This window comes from Prinia subflava, chromosome 3, assembly GCF_021018805.1.
Source record: "Prinia subflava isolate CZ2003 ecotype Zambia chromosome 3, Cam_Psub_1.2, whole genome shotgun sequence".
In the NCBI taxonomy this organism is placed as follows: domain Eukaryota; kingdom Metazoa; phylum Chordata; class Aves; order Passeriformes; family Cisticolidae; genus Prinia; species Prinia subflava.
Window position 1 is genome coordinate 3,906,608 of NC_086249.1, and position 21,438 is coordinate 3,928,045.

Consider the following 21,438-nt stretch of genomic DNA (forward strand, 5'->3'; position numbering starts at 1 on the left):
GGGGGAGACACCCCTTATTGCCACTTCTTTCTGCAATTTTTTGTTTGTTTGTTTGTTTTTTGGAGCGGGGGCGGGAGTTTGTAAGCCCTCTTCCCGAAAATATTTGAGTCGTTCTGTTCTGCTGGAAACCAGATGGCACACACAAGTCTTGAATTGTCCAGAGGGAATAAGTCACTGTTAAAATATTGTTAGAAAATAACTACCTAACTCTGCAGGCAGCCCTAGGCAGCTACTTCTTGTTTCAGGTGACCAGCTTTTTGAGAAGAGTGTCATGATTTAGAGATCTGCCCTTGCTCCCCATGCCCAGTTCCTGCGCTCTTACCCCGATGGAGAATTGCCGCTGGCGCTGCCGAGCGCGTTTGTGACTGCTGTGAGCATCGTATTGCTCACTCATTTCCTCTGGCACAGCTTGCAGGAGCTTTGGGTTTGCCAGGCAAAAGAAATGGTTAAGAGGAAAAGTTTGTTAAGCCCAAAGAAGGGAACACAAAAGGCGTGAAATCTCCGCGTGTGTTGAATCGTAGGATCACTGCAGGAACAGCTGCTTCCCTTAATGGCACACAAACTTGGATGTTGGTTATTTGAGCCCTGTGCCATGTGAGTGGGGCACTCAGAGTGCAGCTGGACAGAGGCAAAGATCAGCAGGGAGAGATGTTTAGAATGTGGGAACTTTCTTCCATTGGGAGCATTTCTCAACAACTGAAGCATGAAGTTGGCATTTCAGTTGTAAAGGTTTCATTGTAGGGAGGCAGAGAATTACTTCTCTGTTTTACTACAGGAAATCCTCTGAAGGTTCAGTGAGGAAATTCTAGAAAGCTGATAGGAGATTTTAGCAGTATGTGAATAACATGTGTTTTTGAGAATTTTGCACGTTTGTTTTTCTCGTTTGCTTATTGGTAAAAATTAAAATCTTCTGGTATTTCCCAGTCCTCAGAAGTGTGTATGCTTGAAATGTGTTGTTGTTAAATTGCATTGAAAAGAAATGAATCAGAATCCTTTGTACTAAGAATAAATAAATTTTATATGAAGGGAGGATATTGCAATATGCATCTCTGCTCTCAAAGAGGTCACAGAGGAAAGTACACTGAGAAGCCACCAATCCTGATGGCTGTTTGCTGCAGGAGTGTTCAGATCAGGTTTCAGCTTGAATGCAGAGCTCAAAGATGAGAAAATATTTGGATACAGTTTGGTCACAGATCAACAGAAGAAAAAGAAAGCCTGTGTTCTTTTCCTATAGTGGCCAAAGCAAATGCAGCGTTCTCCCTACCATTATTGGATCTGTTCAGTTTGTCTTTGGAGATGCATTTTAGCACCTTGCCTTGCTTTCAGAAACCCTGGCTGAGCTGCTTTCCAGTTGAGCCTGTGGTGACTCTGTATGAAATAATTCTGAAAACTAGGGCATCAGCAACTAACATTACTACAGTGATCTTAATTCTTGTTGTGCACTGTCTGTGTACATAATTTCATATTGATATTTCACTGCAAAGCCTTAGGGCATGATTTCTTGGTCATGCCATTTGCATCCGTGACAAACAGGAAAAGCAGTTTTGTTCAGTACTTTGCAGTGTGACTCTAATTATCAGCATGCACACAGTTTATTCCTGTAAGACCCCAGAACTTGCAGAAAAGACTGGCCAGAACCTACACTCCTCCGATTTTTCTACAGACTAGCATACATTTTTCTCTGATGGGAAGATCCAAAGCCAGGGTTTGTGCTGAACATGGACATTTTCAGCTCAGTAGTTCTGGCTGTGTATTTTGGAGCAGGGTCACGGGGCCCAGCTGGAAGGTGGGAGGCAGTGTGCACTGTCTCTGCAGCCCCCAAAGGCATCTCAGGGGTACACTGGAACCATGCTACTCTCAGAGCATCACTGCCAATGAAAGGTGACTGTCAGTTAAACATGGCAGATCCCTCACTAAGGGAAGGACAGCACTGATTGCAGTTTCTGAAATTCACACATCAAGCACAGTATATTTGGCTGATCAAGTTGGAAGTAACAGGTAAATAAGCAAAAAATCCAGTAAAACATGATGTACCCCACTTGCCAACGCAAGGGGTAAAGAAGGTAGATATTGGCAATTGCTGCTGACGTGGAACAAAATTATATATCATAAATGTTTATTTTACCATTGCATCTAGTTCTGTTTCAGATTTAATGTTTTGGTGCCTCTGTTTTTTTTGTGTTTTGTTCTGGTTTCTTTCTCCTAAAAAATAGAATACATAAAACAATCACACTAGCTTTTCAAAAGAAATAATACTCAAAAATCTTTGGGATTTAAGATTCACATCCACCACAAATACAGTCTCACACACCAGTCAAAATTATTTATAATACTAAAAGGTCTGGCTAGCAAGCCTGGCGTAACCTGTGTCCTGTGTCAGTTAGAAATCGTACCTATAGCTGCATTTGGGGAAGAAAAAAAGGACTAGGGTAAATCCTTCAAAGTCTTTCCAAGTTACTTGATTCATGAGGTAATTTCTCCACTGGGGTATGCTGTATTTTACGATAGTAAGACTGCATTCTTCTTCCACTCAGGTAATAGTTTCAGTAAGGTTATTCTTTTTCTGTTATGCATGAGATATTCCAGCTCGTTGCTGTCTGATAAAACAGAAGAGAGAGTCTCATCCTCCTTTGCATTCCTACCCTAGATTTCCATGCACATGTTTTTGAAAGTGTAAAAAGCGTGAAAAGTTCTCTGTATCTGCAGTATTTGCAAATGCAGTCAAATTTCCTACCCCAGAAAGTCAAACGTTGCAGTATTCAGAAAAGTACTTCAAGAAGTAAAGAAAATCAGGCTTGACAAGGAACATGTTACATCCTTATATAAATTCTACTTGATCAGTTTTCCTTGATGTCCTGTTCAGGAATGATGAAGATTAATATTCCCTAGCCCTGCAACAACAGTGGGAGTAAATACTTTCTATTTATTAAAAATAAAGTACCAATCTGCAAGGGGCTACAAGGTAATGAGAGGACCTCCACCATTGTGTAATGCATACAGTCACAAAATGAATGACTTTAATGCCAAAAATCTGGACCAAGTCTGTTGCAAACAAGAAATGTGATGCAAAGGCCTACAGTCCTTAGCAAGCTGTAGAAAGGAAATTATGTTATATGGGCATGTCTTTGATCTGCATTTAAACAGATGCAGATGTTTTCTACCTTGCTTTTATTTTGCCAGTTTGACATGAATCTACAAACCAATGAAGAAGTGAAATGACAGAACACACCAGCTGTTATGATCTGTTTACTTCACATCAGTGATACACTTTGGGGTAGGTTTTAGCTGAAAAATAATAAAGACCATTATTACTAATTTTTATTAAGGAGACTTAATGAATTCAAATACTGTTTATTAATGGTAAAGAATCGATTTTGGGTAATGTAAAACACTTCTGAAGCAAAAGACTGTTTGTCAGGTGGCTGCAGGGATGGCTGTGGCCATTGCGCACGCTGAGCCCCCAGACTGTTACCTGCCAGTGTCTCTGCCCCCATGGCTCAGCAGGCAATGCTTTTCAGTTCAGGCTGAAAACGATTTGCAGCAAATTGGCTGACTTTGCTTTGAGAAGACTGAGGAGAAGTAATTTGGATTGTTCTGCCAGATGAGCTGGAGGGAGCATCAGAATGTCTGAGAAGGCAGCTGCCCCTGGGCACTAACTACCAGCCTAACAGGTTATCTGACCTTGGCCAGGAAGGTCGACGTGACAATGCTAAGCCAATGCAGTCAGTTTTTTAAAACATTAAATTTAAACTGCTCTTATATGCCAGTAAGGCCTAAGTTAAATGTTGACAGAAATGAGATGCCACCACTTGTGTGAATTTGTGGAACGCACACCTTAATTATTTCAAGGGGCTGGGACAGAGCTTCCTGATGCTGTCTGTGCTGGCAAAGCTGTTTCAAGAAGTTCTGCCCTTCCTGTCAGTTGCAGTGCCATGTCCTTTTTTCCTGTGATGGTACAACTGCTTGGCACTTTGTGAGGGTGGTTGGTAATGTGGGGTATTGCAGCGTGGCAGTGTGAATGTTTGAACATGCAGGGAGCTGCAGCTCAAAAGGCTTTTAAAGTCTGAGGTGGAAAAGATGTGGTTCAAGTTGTGGAAACACATTTGAAGCTCAGGTGGTAGTTTGGCAGTGTGCTGATTTGAATACGTAGGTGCTTGCTTGTGATTTCTATGCAAACTGATTAGAAGTTCAAAGAGCAGAGCTCTGTTTTATAATCCTGATTAAACTGAATGGACACCCTTGCTGTCCCAAGAGACTCAGGTGACAGAAAAGCCATGAAAGAGACAGTGGCACACCTGCAAGAGCATTTTTTTTGTCAAGGATGAAGAAGGGCAGAAATGTACTTGTAGACTGGATTAAACTTATTTATTTGTACTTCTGGGCTGTAGGTGTTGCAGAACAGGAAGAAGTAACAGGGCTGTTTTCCATAGATTGCATCCTCCCTTGTCATTTCCCTGGTCATGATGAAGTAATTCACTGGAGCAAAGAGAACAAAAAAGTGCACAGTTATTACCAGCAGAACGATCAGGTGGAAGAACAAGATCCACATTACAGACTCAGAACACACCTTTTCCAGGAGGACATCCCTAGTGGAAATGCCTCCTTGAAACGTATTAACCTGCCCATGACTGATGAGGGCTCTTATACCTGCAGTGTGGGAACAGCACCAGGTCGAACAGAAGTGGAAGTGCTGCTACACATAAGAGGTCAGTAAACATCAAAACCCCTTGGACTGCACCACCGCGAATGGGATGGCACCAACAAATTTCCTGGTGTTGTTTCTCCCATGGAATCAAAATCAACCCAGCAAAGCACCTTTTGGGCCCGATGGTGTTGCAAAGCAATTTTGTTTCTCTGGTGAAATGTTATAACATGGAGTGGAAAATTTTAGTGCAGCACTTGTTTCCATAACCTACCGCTCCCTGATTTTTAAGGGGTAATTATGTAGTGCACATAATGTGGCTTCTCAGAACAGTACAGATCCTGGCATTGTAAGTAGCAGTGCTTTCTTCTGAAATCAAGTACAGATTAAGTTTTGTTCTCAGCTATATTTATACTTCCCGGTGGTATTTCGAAAGAGCAATCACTGCAAGTTAAAAACTGTTTTGTAAGTAGTGGGATTTTTTAAAATTTTTTTTTTCCAACTACAGCTCCTTCTTCTTATGCGCTGGAATACCAAAAGACAAAGAAAGGAGACTGAAGTGCTATGCCTTTCTCTCTTATCCAGCACCAAATATATCTTGGGGACAAGGCAATATATCCATCCAAGAGACAGACCATGAGGAAACCGGGAATGGAGTTCTCTGTTCTCTTAGAAGTGACAAGGACATTATAAACATGACAGATACCACTGTCATATTCATTTCCATCATAAAGTGTGGGCAGATGAATGGAAGATGCAAGGTAGGAATGAAATCTCTTCCTGCATTGTTACTGAATTTCACAGCTGGCTTCAGAGTCAAACTAAAGACAATCTTTCTGCAGTGGGGCAACATGGATACGGGACAGTACAAAAGGATATACCTTTCTCTTTGAAATGCATTTGTTAGGATTACAAGGCAGCATTACAAGTTACTTACAAGAAGTAGGGATGAGGGGGGCTAGCTCACCCTTCTGTAAGTTACCTTTACTCTTAACATCTTTTCTACATCAGTTTCACAGTTTAAGAGGTGCCTAATAAACAAACTTTACCCTCTATCAATAGAAGAATTTTACCAATTGGACAAAATCCGTGGAAACCTTAGAGAATATGTGGGTTCTGTGAAGGAGGTGAAAGTTTGCCTGCTGCTCTAGCTGTGTATGATCTTTACTCTGTCCCTTTCCCATCTTTTGCCAGACTTCTATTGATACTGTTTGATCCTTTCATTGTACTTCTCTTCACATGCATCCTCAAGTACCAGTCTGAGTGCTGGGTTGCATAGGAATGGAGAGCAGCAAACAGTTTGCATTTAAGCAAACAGCTGCTCATTTTGTTAGTTAAGAAAAAGCAGAACCATGAAAATTCAACTCTGCTTTGTCTTCCTCCTGAATGTCATTGGCAATTCAGTTGGAGTAAACAACTAGTGCTTTTCAACCTCTCCTGTTTCTTAGGAAATATTTTTAATTGAAGGAAGAGCAATGCAAGAGCAGTTCCCTTGTGAGATGTGCATGGATGCTTTCATCACCCTGATTACCCCCTAAAGTGTACCCAGACACTCTCAGTTCCTAACCCACTGCATAAGCTCCAGAACAAGAGTTTAATTTACATGGAATAGCTTACAATATGGAAGGTTTCAAGTATGGCATCAGAGTAGCTAACAAGTGCACTGTAAGTGTCTGTTTTGTTATCTCTGCCTCTGGTCCATAAGAGAAAAAGGTACATTTCATTACACATGTATTTGCATTTCCCCGCATCCATCTAACCTCTCAGTAGAATATTTTGAAAACAAACTGCCTTCCTTTTGTTTCTTTAATGGTAGTGTGGGGTACAATTTTGGTTTTTTGTCTCCATGATTTTTCAGCCCCACACCTCTGTTCATTAAAGAGAAATCAATTGTAGTTATACCATGTCAAAATAATAGATTATCTTCCTTTCCAGCTGACTCCCAGCCACCACTGCTATGAAATCCCTGCTGTCAAATCAATAGTTGTGCTATGACGTTATTTGTTTTGTATTAGTATTTTATATATTAGATGTTTATTCCACTTACCTGCCTTCTCCTTCCCTTTCCTGTTTTTTAAAGCTATTCATTGTTAATGTTCAACATAGACAAGTAAAGTACTTAAGTTCCCCATATCTGAAAGTTATTTCTAACTACATACAATCTTTTAATTCTTTTAGTTAAATTACCTTGTGTTTTACCCTTTTCCTTCAGATGTGCAACTATCTGATCAATTGCATTTTCTCTCTGCTCCCAGCATGTAGAATTTCCTGCTGTTTTACACAGTAACCTAGACAAGACTGAATCACTTCTATTAATGAGCCTCTCAATTAGAGGAAAAATAGTAAAAACAACAACAACAAAAAAGGATTTTCATAAATATTGCCAACACCAATTAGATTTTTTAGTGTGATATAGGTTTGCTTTTAAAATCTTCAGATGCTTCTAGAAGCATACTGTGATATTTGAATACCATATCAAAGTAGTGAAATATGTTTTTGTAGTTGTTCATGGTAGTATCAAACCTCAGAAAAAAATCAGAAAATGTCTAAATAACCTTCACAGTATTTTCCAAAAGAAGTGCAGAGAGTTCTTTACCTGTTTAATGTGGAAGGAGGTAGCACTGTAATTCCTTGTGAACACGGCAGTGACACTGCAAGCACTGACAGTTTCAGCGTTGTCTGGACATTACACAGAAATGCAGTGACCTCAGTCCTGGCCTCCTTCAATGGCACATCTCACTCTCACCAGCCTTGAGTAGCTCAGGTTAAGGAAAATGACTTTTCACTGATATTGGATCATCTTACTGCAGGCGTCAGTGCACAGCATCTCTAATATTTCAACACCTCTCTACACTTACTGTGAGAATTTTGCACTTTGGTAAGTTGCTGCTCCTTCCATTTCAGAGGATGAGCACCAGTTAGGACAATGCAGAGCCAAAGAGTCAATCAGAAATCTATAAAATGCTGAGATAAACCATCTTTGTGTGATTAGTACAGTTGGGGGAAGAGATACATATTTTATTTTTGTTGACTTAGGGGAAAAAATTACCTAAGATGTGTTTATTTAAATAGTAGAAGTTTATTTTTTTCAGTCAGCAGCTTACTGTGGCAAAGGTTACAAAATCAGTGGCTGCCTTCAGTTGCCACCAACTGCTCTCATAGCTGAGGACACAGAAGGGCTCTCAGAATTCTGTCATAAAGGCTCCGCTGATAGCAGACACAGCTTTAAATGTAGCAGAGAGATGATGGGAATCCCAAAGCATGTGGTGTAAGTTTGGCTGCAGAAGAAAGCTTGTTGAGAACACACAGTTGTTATTTTCAAAGCTTTAATTCTACACAGCAGGCCTTTTTTAGGCCTGGGGATATATATGTTTAAAGGCATGCCTGTGCTTTTATGAGCTATAGTAAATTCCCAGCTGTGAAATCTTAGTTACAGTTATTTCACTGTCAGTAGCACATACAACAGTAGCACACAGACATTGCACACAATTAAATACAATCACCTAAAAGATTGAGAATACAGGGCACCTCTTCTAAAGAAAGAACTTGAAGCAAGCCAGTAAGACATGAAAAACAGAGGCAACATAACAGAAAAGGGGGTAGATTAAGTGATAATAGCTACAGATGAGCACCTTTGTAGCTTTCAGCACAGCCTGAAAGCAGATAAGTGGCTGGAGACAGTAGGGTATGGGCTAGACCATGTTGGATGGCTGTCATGGCACAGCAGCTGCTGAGCCATCTGAAGGGTTTCCTAGGGCCACTGGAAAGGCTTTTGAGGGGAAAAAAGAGACAAATTTACAATCATCTTTCCTGCATAAGGGAGGGTTGCAGCTTAAAGCTGCTCTTCTAAAGGAATTGACAAGATTTAAGCATAGGTCTGCATGTGGTTACAGAGTCAAGCTAAAGGCAATCACTAGATTAAATGCTCTGTCTTAGTAGTTCTTATTTTTAGCTGTTTTCCAGACATCCATAGGAAGTTTCCAGAGGAATGCGGATTTTTTCAAATTCTTTGGAGAAGACACAGCCGGGGAAAGATAGCCTGAGGTGGAAGAACCATACAGTTCTTCTGACAGTTTGGTGCTATGCAGAGGTTTCTTCTAGTCAGGCTTTGATCTCCTGTGATTCCATGGTTATGACTCATCTCAGGATTTGTTGTGTCCACCTGGATTGCATGGTTGCACTATGAAGCTGGGCAATGTTTCAGATTAAAGTTGCAAAGATTTTGCAGCAGGAGTCATGAAATTCATGATCCAGGCTGGATAACATTTACAGAGCTGCTCCCCTGTAAATCAGCAGCGCTGTTAATGGCACTGAGCACCGTGCCTGGAGACAGAGTTTAGCACACCAGACAGTTGGTTGGTTTTAAATGGGACTTGTGTGAAGAAGTTGTCAAATCCTATCCCGTGAGCACACATGGAATTTGCTATCTGCACAATTAAGTAAAATAACCTGCTTTTGGCTATTCACACTTAAGTCAGTAAAGTATCACTTCAAAGTCTTACATTATGAGGCAAGTAACTTGAACATTGTTGTGCTTGTCTCAGTTTCCTTTTAATGTTTCTTTCTCCCTAAATGAGACCTCTTGGATTATAAAGAAGAAAGAATCATAGCCTTGATATATTTATTGAACAATTGTGAATATTTACAATACAAATCACTTCTGTTTCGTATTTTATTTTTTAAGGAAAATTCAGGTAACACCTGGATAATTGTGCTAGAAGTGCTTGGTGCAGTGGCAGCAGTGGCAACAGTGGTACTTTGCTATCTCAAGGTCTGTACAATCATTAGAGTACTTATTTGTTAAGGTACTGTTGATACCAAGCCCCTCAAGATTTGAATGAGGGTTTGAGCCAAACTTTGCAACTTTAAAAAAATAGGTAATCAATAGTTTTAGCCAGACAGTTACGATTAAACAACTGCACTGTTACCATTGTTTGCTAGGCTGATCTTTTGTTTTAAGAAAAAGGGAAGACAATCCCAATGTAAATGGGCTTTCATAACAAGGGCCACCAGGAGTGATGTCAAAAGAACTGAGCAGTAAGGGGGAAAAGGTGAGTCTGGCAGTGGGAGATTCAAACCATGGACCACCTCCTCAAAATGGATCCCCAACTCAAATTGAAGGGAAGTACCTAAATCCAGACCTTGAATGTTTGACCAAAACATAAATTTGATTTTCATGGATTAAAGCATACAAAACAGACTGAAAAATGTAGGAAGGTGAGTTTCAGCATAAGTAAATTGTCCTCATTCTTGCTATTTTCTAGATCTGAAGGTTCTCTAGGGTGTATCTATGCAATAGTTTTTGTTTGTAACAATGTCAACAAGCCCTTCCTTTTATCAGATGCTCTTCTGTGCTTTATAAAAGGATGAAAGAGTTGGTCACCCCTCACAGATATTTTCCAGTAATTTGCTTAAAGAGAGAATTGCTGAATTGTCTCACTTGTCTTTAGGACCAAAAAGAATTCAAAATAAAACTTGAAGTTTTTCTAACAGTGCTCATACCTGGTCTTCATTAGGGCTCCAACTACTCTAATTGTATCCAGTTTCAAAGCTTATCAAAACTTCAGTTTGAAAAGTGATACTAAATTGCTTTGTGTAGGGGATCATTACAACCATATGGTCTCTGACCTCACCTGTCTGCACACCTCTCCTCCTTATTGGAGTCCAGCATCTTCAGTGGATGCATTTATTCTCATGTGTTTGTAATGGGCTGCCTCTGGCTTAGTATAGTCTTTCTATTTCGTCTACAATTGAAGTGAGTATCCTTAAAAATCCAAACTTTAGTTCTTAGTTCATCTTCCTGTGCCTTACCCTATCCATGGAGAGATTTACCTTCATGCACTGTTTTATGTAATCTGCTGGTAGTTATTTTGTTTTATACTGTGTCGTAACTGTGATTAAAGACCTTTCGTGTTACCACCTGTCTTTTCGGTAAATAATTCATTTTATAAATAGACCTGATCTGTCATCCTTAGAACTTGCGGGCTGCAGCGATTTCTTAAATTTAAGTTGTTGCCAAAAATCTGAGGCTAAAACAGGGCTTGTCTGAAGCTCCCACTCATCCTGTGACAAGTCAGCATGCAAAATTGGATTTCCTAAAGGGACAAAGAAGTTTCCAGAGAAGAAGAAATCCCTAAATTTTGAAGGATCTTTTTTTTCTTCAGGATGAGGAAAAGAGAGCTTACTGGTTTTCATTTCCTTTAGTATTTTATTTCACAGCAAAGACCATCTCTGCTGTGGGAAGCGGCGAGTCCGAGCCCAGCAGAGTGCACTGGGCTGGCAGCGATGGGGGAGCAGAGCAGTGCCAGAGTGGGAACAGCTGTGGAAACAAACTGGTGGCAGACTGAGGTGTGAATGCTGCCAAGCACAGCCTGGCACAGCCGTCTGGAGAACGGGCGGTGTGACAGGGACAATCCAGCTTTTGGGGGTCTGTCCATCATTGCTTTCCATGGTCTTGGGCTCAGGGATAGGAAATGTTAGCTGTGAGAGCCTCCCCTACCGTCTTGCTTTTATCCTGGGGGCCTCATGGTGTGTGGGAATGGTTGCCACCTTGTCTCTGTCTGGAAAAACACATGGAGCTGGCAGCACTGGAATGGCTGCAGTCTTGTCTTTATCCCAGTGGCCACATGGAGCTAAGTTGAGGTGGTGAACACCTTTTTGTGGGTAAAGCATCTCTTTTTGTATACTCTTGTTATTAATGTTGTTGCTCTTTGCTTTCAGTAAATTATCTCAACCCACAGTCTCTGCTTGTGTCTCTCTCATACCTGAAAGGGGTGTGGGGAAGGGAGGTGGCTTATTTGGAGTTCAAGTTTAGGAGTGGCTTATTTGGAGTGTAATTTTCTGGATGGTGTTAAACCACCATGGACCAGTTCCCTGTTTGAAGGCAGAAAGGATTTAAGAGAATTCTCCATTTCTGAGCCACAGGGAAGTGTCCTTGACACTGCCTCCTGTGCCTGTCCTGCAGCTGGCAGAGAGAAGTCCCTTGACTGGTGGTAGTGGAAGCTTATAAATTGACTGTTCATATGATAAGCTTTACTTTCGCTTCTCCTCCAAAACTCAGGGTCCTACAGGCAGGACAAATGGAAGCTGGGTTATCTCAGCTTTAAGGGCTGTCCCCTTCCACAGGTATAATCTGTGCTGCTGTCCTGATTCCAGCCAGGACAGAGTTATTTTTTTGCAATAGCCATGAGGGACCATGACCAGAACCCTAATTTGATACCACCCCACTTCATTGGGGGGTGGGGATGGGGAGAGGGATTCTCTTTGGGGTAAAAGGGCTTCCTTCAAGGAGGGGTCCACAGTGAGCATTTCTGCATGTGCATCACCCTCTCTTTTGTACATTTTTATTAATATTGTTACTGTTACTATTCATTTTCTTATCTCGTTGCTGTTTCCAGAAATAAGAAATTTTTCTTAGCCTGTGATCTTTCACCTTTTGTGCTTTCAACTTCCAACTCCATTGTGGGAGTGGGAAGGGGGAAGGGAAGGGAGAGCAAGAGAGTGGCAGTGTGGTGTTAGAGAGTAAACTCAGAAGTACTGCTCATAAATCAGGACAGCTGCTTTAACAATCTGCATATGAAATACGTGAGGCTGTGCAGCGTGACTGGATTTGCCCTTAGTTTTGATTTTGTCAGAGATCTGCCAATTAGGATTTGTTCCGACATAATGAAGTCGGCTGTTGGCGAGATGTAATCTTCTATTGATCCCTGAGGCTTGGCAAAATAGAAACACAAATAAATGAATGAAATACGCTATACAGTCTGTTTGGATTTTCACTTGATGTTTATTTCTGTAAGTGCTTATATTTTTCTACATCTGTTTTCAGTTGTGCCTGATTATGTCAAGTATTTTCTTGTATCTGTCAGCTTGGACTTTTTTATTCCTCTTCATGAACCTGAAATGCAATTGAGATAGCATGCAACTATTAACAACAGAAGTGTCGAGGGGTTTCAGTGTAAGTTCACAAGTGACAAAAGCCTCACTAATGCTTCTGCTCCCTGGTATTACCAGTTTGTATCTGAAATAGACTAGCAGCAATCTAGCCAACATTTGCCCTCTCATTCCAGCTAACAGTGCAGATATCCTGTCGTCGTTCTAGATTATATAGATCCTTTTGATGGCAGAGGACTTCTACAACCATTTTTCAATAGATGGTACTGCTCTGATGGACACACTCCCCAGAGCATCCAGGAAATAGATAGGAGTAGACTGGTAGGAGTACACAAGGTATTTCTAATGCTACAGGATTAAAGTAGTCTCTACAGTGCCTTCTCTCCCCAGAAGAGATGGTGTGATTTTTGGGACAGTAGTCTCCACCTAAATGTGTTTCCTGGCAGCTCCTGGGGTCACTGCCACAAGACTCTTCTTGTGGAGCTGCCACCTCTGCGTGCACAACTGAGCTCATCCTTTGGCAGTGCAACCTTTGCTACATTGCCAGAGCTGCCATCGGTGTTGGCAAACAGCATCTGACTGGTAAAAACAGGCATTTTTCTGTGATTTCTGCATATTTGAGGCAGAAAGAGGGTAACCAGTAAGGTGCAGGAAATTAACAGCAACCTTAACAGTATTTTAAAAACTAAATTATTCTCATGGTGGGCCTATTTCAGTGTTTATGTGATGCCATAGCTTTGTGAATCTTTAAATGAATCTATATTAGTTGTGATTTTTTTTCAGGGTAAAATAAATTAGAAAAATCTGTAGAAATTTTTTATCCTTAAAAGCTGCAAATCTTTTGAGGTTCACTTACAGTACCTCTTCCATTGTACATAAATGTGTGAGAAACCAGATATTCAGGTAATTTTAATGTGGCTTTGCTCTAGATGGTGGAGCAACAATCATTTATATCAGTCAAATACGAATTCATTAGGCCAACACAAAAACATTAATTCAAAGTGTAAAGGGGTTTTCTGCCCTTTCTTAGCTTGGGAGCTATCAACTCCATAAAGCTTACGTGATGTTAAGCCTGGAAGTTGTTTCACTTGCAAATGAAATAGATTTAGCAATGGCCCAGCTCTTCTTTCTATCATTCCTAAAAGTAGCAACCCCACTCTTATTTGCCCTGGTTGCCATAAGACAAGCATAGATAAGTTTGCTTTCTGTTCCAGACAAAGTTCTTAAGTGCCTTCTAGTTTCACCAGCATTATTCTGCTACCACTTAGTTCAAGTGCAAAACACCACAAATATATGTCTAATCACTAATGACTTCCCAGCACCTACGTGATTAATCACCAATATTTTCTTTTCATCCGGCTCTTCAAATCAATACAAGTTCATTGAAAGAGCAAAGGTAAAATATATACTGGGGTGGTAATACTCAGGCTGTCCTACATACATAGAAATCTATGAAATACATACATAGAATCTAGAAATCATCGGGAAGAGAAAAAGGTGGAGTCTTCTAATATCCCTTGCCAAAAGAAACCCCCAAAACCAATGCACCAAATCAGCAGCTCTGCTTCTGCTGCTGAAGACAGAGGTTAAATGGCATCAAAAATACTGAGAATATATTTTGTCTAAGTGTCAGATTGCTGTCCTACAGGGATACCTTAATATTAAAATAAAGGGCAGAGTGAAACAAAAAAAATGTAGAAACCCAAGAATTTATCCTAGTCTACAGTACTTTCAGAGATGTAACAGATACAGAGCAGCCACTACTGTGTGTTAAACACTCACATCTATACAGTATGACCATACCTTTTTCATGCCAATATCTCTTGACTTGCTCCTCAGCTTATTAACTTGAGATTCAGCTATTTCAGCCCTTTCCTCAGCATCATCCAGATCATGTTGTTGTTTTCTGTACTTCGAGAGGTACAGATTGGCTTGAGCTTCCTGGTGAGAAAAAAGAGTGCAGCTGATTTCCTCCTGTCCACATGAAACAAAGCTTTTAATTTCAAGTGGGATGGAAAGTGCTCAGCATGAGTAGGTAATAGCTGTGTGGGCACCACTTGCCTCCTGCAGAACTGAGGTTGTTGTTGTTTTACAGAGTTGATATTTCTAGTGACATTTTCCATGTTAAGTGAACTGAGAGGCTCTCAATATGTCTTCTGAGGGGCTAGGAGGAAAAAAGTCCTTCCTGTTCTTCCCTTCCTCCCTTTCTCTTGCAAATTATACTGCAGTCTTAGGATAAAATGGAATACTTTTTCTTAAATATAATCAACACATATGCTATTTATTTTACTTTTATGTAATATAAATACAGTTTTATGTGCACGACTTATATAGACATGAAAATGAATATTTATGGACATAAAAAGTGTATTTGTACTAGAAGTTTCTATGGTTAAAACATTGTGAGTTTAAAAATGTACCTCTCAAAGGTAAAAAGGCCCAAAATAGTTACTTACAGCTTCCTCTGCTTGGTGCTTGTAACTCTTAACTTTTAATTGTAGCTTGTCAATCAGATCCTGCATCCTGGCAAGATTCTTCTTATCTTCTTCTGACTGTATCAAAATACCATTAATTGGGTTGAGTAAAAAGGATTAAAGCATCTCCCACAGTACAATAATTATGGATGCCACACATATTTTAGAAACTTATAGCTCAAAGCACAAACTAGCCATGTCCTGTGTATATATGAGAAAAAATTCTACATCATCATTGAAGATGTGTGTAAGGGGGGAGAGCAAAGGTTGAGAGCACCCTTCCCATGTATAGACGTGTAAATATAAATGGATCTGAAGAAAGATATATATCTGCACACACTTTCAGAGGTGTGCAGATACAGGCTGACATCCTTGCTCAGGGTGAGGAGCATGCTTGTCACTGTAAAGCGTGTCATTATATATTGAAGCAGATATGGGTGAGCCTAGAACTATTTAATTTGCATAATTGGAAGTTTGATTTGCAGGCATTCCTGGTAAAAAAAAAGCCTACTTTAAGCAGTCATGCTCCATAAGCAGAGGGACCAGCTAATTCTGCCTGCACACCGTATTCAGAGAAAACAATCTTCAGCTTCTGCATGCAAAAGTCGAAGTAAACCAACAGGTAGGAGGCTAAATAATCTCCTATGGCAGATGGATGGGTTTATCCTCTTAATGCTGTTCAAAGCGAAAGGATAAGAGCTCTGTGCTGCAGGCCTTTTTTGAAGAGCAGGCAGCATGAGCAGCTGTTAGCAAACCTGCAGGAGGCTCAAGACTAGACCCTGCTGCTCAATAATAGGTGACACAGCTCTGGGACTCAGCAACCCTACGCTGAGCAGGGTGTTAGAGTCACCTGAGTCCTTCTGGCTCCTTTTAGCAACAGCAGCACAGCTGAGAGGGAGCTGGGCTCCTTCTTCCTTCGCATTGTAAATAGTCATTGGAGCCTGTTCCATATTAATACCATGCTAAAAATGTCCAAATCCCAGCAACAGAGGCTTGCTAACATTAGTTACAGCAAATCAGGCAAGAGGAGGATGATCACTGGCACAGGTTGCCCAGAGAAGCTGTGGATGCTCCATCCCTGGCAGTGTTCAAGGCCAGGCTGGATGGGGCTCTGGGCAGCCTGGTCTAGTGGAAGGTGTCCCAGCACATGGCAGGGGGGCTGGAATCAGATGATGTCCAAGATCCCTTCCAACCCAAAGCACTCTGTGATGGAAGCCCTAGGCAGATGTTCCTCCTGAGCCTAAAGCTTCCTGCAATCAGGAAGCTCTGACTAAGGCCATCCTTCATCCTTCACTGTAATGCTGAGGCTATTTACAACATTTCTTGCCAGTGCAATGGTGGTCAGTGGTGTTACTGCACACCTGGTAAGTCAGCTCCTTTATGCGTCTCTCAAACTTGCGGGCTCCTTTCTGGGCATCCGAATTGCGACGGAGCTCAGTCTCAAGTTCATTCTCCAGCTCACGAACCTGCAAACGAGGAAAAACCCTTGCCATTATGCTACATATATGTAAAGCAGCAGATAATTTGGTTCACAGTTCAAGAAATGCTGACTTGCTAGGTATCTCCATAGAGTCAAATTTCAGGAAGAGATCAAAATATCACCTTTCCACTCTGTTTTTTCATAGAAGTATTCCAGCTGTACCATCAGTTAGAGGTGCAGACATGTGCAAAGGCCAAAAAAGCTTAACCAAAGCAAGCACTGGGAGAGGCTTTTGCTGATTTTAGGTGATGGAGCTTTTAATTCTTTTTAAACAAGGGCCTTGTTCACCTGCTGGTCAGCAGCTCGTAGATGTGTAATGAAGGGGAAGCATGGCTCCAAGAGCTGCTCACCTGCATTTTGGGAAACAGACAAAAGTGTCCCTACTACCCCTTCTCAGCCTCTGTGAACTTAGCAGGCAGCACTAGGCTATCGATCTGGTGCCAACTCTGTAAGCAGCAGGCAGTGGTCTGCAGTTGGATCACAAACTTACCCTGGATTCCAGTTTTTGGATCTGCTTCTTGCCACCTTTCAGAGCTATTTGTTCTGCTTCATCCAGTCGCTTCTGGAGGTCTTTAATGGTTTGCTCCATGTTCTTCTTCATTCTCTCCAAATGAGCACTAGTATCCTGCTCCTTTTTGAGCTCCTCAGCCATCATTGCTGCCTGAAAAACAACCACATTGTACAGGAAGTCCCGTATGCAGTTGGATTATGTTTCAGAATAAATGGTGGAAGAGCAGTCCTGAACTATCTCTTATTTGGATAATTCACTGCAGCCGCAGCTGCACAGAATACCTTCTGTGTGCATATCTTGCCTGGACAGAGAAAACACAAGGACAGAAAAACCTTGGAGGCCTTTTCCCCCCTCTCTGTTCCAATGCTTTTATTTAAGATTTCACCTCTCCATTTTTCTTGTTCTCTTTATACCTGTGCTATACCACTAAGGTTCTCATTTACAATGCCTACAAGTAAGCTGTGACATTCACTACACTACAGTGTCCTTAAATGCTGTGGCATGAAAAGAAGTGAGCAAGGAACCAGCCTACTTACATCTGTGATTGCTTTCTTGGCTTTTTCTTCTGCATTCCGGCACTCCTGGAGTGATTCTTCCACTTCATTCTGCATCTGGGAAATGTCACCCTCCAGCTTCTTCTTTTGATTGATCAGGCTTGTGTTCTTTTATTAAGTTTTCCCCAAATGAATAGTGGAAAAGGAGAAAAACTGATGATTAGAGACAATTCCTCCAAATACCACAGCACAGGCTTCCTGATTTTTGCTACTTCTGGATTACTCAGAGCAACATTTGGGAATGGAGGCCCAGGTATGTGGTAAGGGCTGGCTGCATAGGTAGCTTCAGACTGAAGAAATATTAAAAATACTCTGTAAATATTCAGATTTTGATTCAGATAAAATAATAAGCAATAGGCTGAAATAGAATAATGAATAAGGCTGTTCATTTTGGTAAATTAATGACCCTTTATCAGCCAGTGAGGTGATTAAAACAATGTCACCAATGGGCTGGAGAAAACACTGCAAAACATCACCAGCCTGTAGCACATTTTCATTTCTTTGTGACTATTATTTGGTGAAGAGAAGCTTTGGGTTTTGGAAAAAATGCTGTGGAGTCAGGACATGCCCCTGCGTGGGACCCTAGAAATGGCATTGTCCACCTGAACACCCAAAGGCTGATCTCAATGGATCTCTGCAGGCACAGAGAGCACTTTGCTGCAGGTGGGTTCCTGCCCTGCATCATCTCCCTGTCGTGAGAGCCCAGCCCTGTGGCTTTCACTGCTGAGTAACATCACAAAAGCAGCATCTGCATTGCTCTCTAGAGAAATGCCTCACTGTCCAGGGCATGGCCTAACTAAAACAGGAAGCAGGTTTTACAGCAGGGAAGAACGGAAGAAATCAAATTTACTATTTTTATTTTCCATCAGTGTTTTTTTCTGGAAGCTGTTTAAAGCAGTTGGATGAATCATCAGTTCCAGCTAACTTGGAGTCAGGTGGCACATCTCCAGAGTGACTTAACTCCTCTGCCCCATTTTTCCTCTGGAGGGATGCCAGGGTGTGTCTGATTTGTGATGGCCATGGACAAACAGTGTCAGTGATCAACAGAGAAGGCTCAGGTTAACCAGGGAGGGAGAGGGCACAGAAAAAGCCAACCTGGCTGTGAAGCAGGTTCACTCGTTCAGTGGCTTCCAGCAGTTCGTGCTCTGCCAGCTTCCTTGCCCGCTCAGTCTGGTCCAGCAAAGCCCTCAGTTCATCCAGCTCTGACTGGAGAAGGTTGTTCCTCCTGTCAGAGACCGCCAGCTGCTCCTTCAGATCTTCATTCACATGTCCTGAGTCATCCAGCTGTACCTGAAGCTCCTAAAATAAAGCAACACAACCCCATTTCAAGCCTCCATCCTTGTATCAGAGAAACCCAGCTCACAGCAGCTACCCGGGACCAACCTCAAGAGTTTTAGTGCCTTTTAAAATTTATTATATTTTTATTTTGTTTCCAAACTGTAAGATGAATAGCTTTTGTGGTACGTGGTGCAACAGAGGAAAAAAAAATCTGTGTGCTCAAATCTCTCAGAGCTGGTGGTTCTGGGAGAGAAGACAACAGAAGAGGTGCCTTGGCAAGAAACACTTCTCTTTGTTTTTTTTAAGCTATTACAAATGTTGATGCAAACAACAAAGCTGAATATACACACACTCCCTGTACTCCAGACAGCTCACTTGCTCCCTGCTTCTTTTAAAAGCCTTGCAAGCTCACAAGAAAATCACAGGTTTTCAGTTGCTCATGCTGTAGCTTTCTGCCCCTGCAAGAGGCTGCAGCCAGCAAGGGTTTTATGACTGGATCTCATCCAGCTTGTATGCAAGTCTGAGAAGAGATCCACATCTCAGTATTCTCTTACACCAGATGTGATCACCAAGGCTTTCTCTTCACATTGTTGGGAGTATCTTCCCTCTTAATTGCGATCACCACTGCTGGTTTGGTCTGTACTGAGGAAACCCAGCCCATGAGTACAGCTGGGTGCTTGGGGGGCACCAGTACCTTTATTTGTGTCTGCAAGACACGTGCTGACTTGGTTGCTTCTGCAGCATGCCTGTTAGCATGGCTGAGCTGGATTTCCATCTCATTGAGGTCCCCCTCCATCTTCTTCTTAAGGCGGATGGCCTCGTTTCTGCTGCGCGCTTCAGAATCCAGGGTGGACTGCAGTGAATCTATGGCACGTTGCTGGTTTCTCCTGGAAAGGACATGAAGGAGGAGAGGAATGATTTTCCTCTCTGTGCAGGGACACTGAAGTATTTGCAGCAGTGTCTCCCTTCCAGAAATAGTGTATTTCTGACTGACATAGGTAGCACACACAGGTAGCACACATAGTTTCCAGTGCCTCACTGCTGTCTAACTGGCTGGTGTGCTTCACACCCTCAGCTAACTCCTGATCTGTAAGAATCTCTAGCATCCTTCTTCTGTGTTTCCTTTGTCAGCACTGGAGCAAGGAGTGCTCTCAGAGCTCTCCTTGTAAACACAAGCCAGTATGGATTTGAACCAGACAAGAAGCACTTCCAGCCTAACAGTCAGTAAAATATTTACTGATTAATTTCCTGGAACTGTTTACATCTCAGCCTTTTGCTGAAGACATTAGTGGAGGGGATTAATCAAACTGAAGGTAGGTTGCTACGTTCTAAGCTCTAGGTGCTCTTTATAGAAAATGGTATGTGTAAGCTACAATTTATTGTGTCTTAAAATAGATGTTGAAAATAACTTTTCTTGTGCTAATTATAAGGGGAGTGATTCATTAATACAAATCTGTGTTACAGGCATCTAAATTTAGATGTGATTAAACCCAGCCAGTTGACAGCCTGGTCCCCTGGGATATTAATTATTAATTATTAATTAATTATTAATTATTAAATTAATATCAATTTAAAGACAAAAGAGATACAAACAGCCTAATTTTCTTGATTCTGTAACAGAGAAGTCCTGCAACAGAAGTTTTGCTCTCTTACAACCAGAAAGTAGCTCAAAGCACAGAATATGACACACATGGAAACATTTATTTCACTGCTGGCCAAGTTCTGCTGGAAGTAGGAGTTCTAGGAAATCACCAAGTCAACAAGAAAAAAAATTGGGATCTTTATTGCTTCAGCAAGATACTGAACTACGCCCTAGACTCCCAGAAAACAACACAGAATGTCTGCTGAACACTCATTGTGAAGCTGAAGCAGAAAGCACTGATTAGCACAGCTTGTCCTGGGATCTCTGCAATCCAGACATCTGCAGGACACCGGAAGGTGAAATGGCCAAAATATTCTTGGTTTTGAGAAAATAACCTATGTTATGAGTATGCTAGCTAGGGTGGGCCTTGGACTTCCCCTTCCCTACCCTGTAGCCTATCAATGACCAATGACATGATTCTTAAATTAATGACATTAAAACACTGATTAATTCAAGGGCAAAGTTTTCTGAATAACTGCATGGATACACATGCTAGCTACACAAGGGTGTAACTCTTCAGACTTGCTTTTTGCTGGGTGAGAGGGGAGAGACAAAAGACACCATCCTGCTCTTACCGAACTGCTTTCCATTTTTTTCCTATTTATCCTCGTACCTGCAAGTTCCTCTCCCGTTCCATTCACACTTTCTGCATGTCTGCAGTTCTCACTGCTCACCCAAATGGTGCACACATCACCAGCTCCTCACATCCTCCCATCCTCACTGTAGCTGTAATTGCATACATTACCTAAATGCCTTCAGATAACATCGGTTTGAGCACCACTGAGGCAAGTACTGCAGATTTTGCCTGGGGATCCCCTTGGGAGGCAGCCATCCCACACTGGATTAGGGGATGGCAGCTCTCTAGACCTACTAGCCTCCACACTATCAACATATAGAGTTAATGGACCTAGTCTGCTGTGAATTGTTTATGCCAGCCAGTTCTTTTACAGCTGCAGTGTGTTATGCA

General features: G+C 41.6%; 2 protein-coding genes across 3 annotated transcripts in view; one reads left to right on the plus strand and one right to left on the minus strand.

The window, feature by feature from the left end:
* HHLA2 (HHLA2 member of B7 family) overlaps positions 1–21,438 on the plus strand; it is a 36,636-nt gene that overhangs the window by 818 nt on the left and 14,380 nt on the right. The window contains 5 exon segments of the mRNA XM_063393824.1: positions 3,181–3,274; positions 4,389–4,706; positions 5,151–5,192; positions 5,195–5,335; positions 5,338–5,403. Of these exon segments, the coding sequence (XP_063249894.1) occupies positions 3,238–3,274; positions 4,389–4,706; positions 5,151–5,192; positions 5,195–5,335; positions 5,338–5,403 (604 nt within the window). The 5' untranslated portion in view covers positions 3,181–3,237.
* The window catches only part of MYH15 (myosin heavy chain 15), a 43,752-nt gene continuing 34,719 nt past the window's right edge, over positions 12,406–21,438 (minus strand). For both annotated transcript variants that reach the window (XM_063393821.1, XM_063393822.1), the window contains 8 exons: positions 19,524–19,716; positions 18,647–18,850; positions 17,534–17,659; positions 16,977–17,147; positions 16,368–16,472; positions 14,989–15,084; positions 14,336–14,473; positions 12,406–12,536 (listed from right to left, as the gene is read on the minus strand). In XM_063393821.1, the coding sequence (XP_063249891.1) occupies positions 12,519–12,536; positions 14,336–14,473; positions 14,989–15,084; positions 16,368–16,472; positions 16,977–17,147; positions 17,534–17,659; positions 18,647–18,850; positions 19,524–19,716 (1,051 nt within the window). In that variant the 3' untranslated portion in view covers positions 12,406–12,518. The remainder of the gene's footprint in view (positions 12,537–14,335; positions 14,474–14,988; positions 15,085–16,367; positions 16,473–16,976; positions 17,148–17,533; positions 17,660–18,646; positions 18,851–19,523; positions 19,717–21,438) is intronic.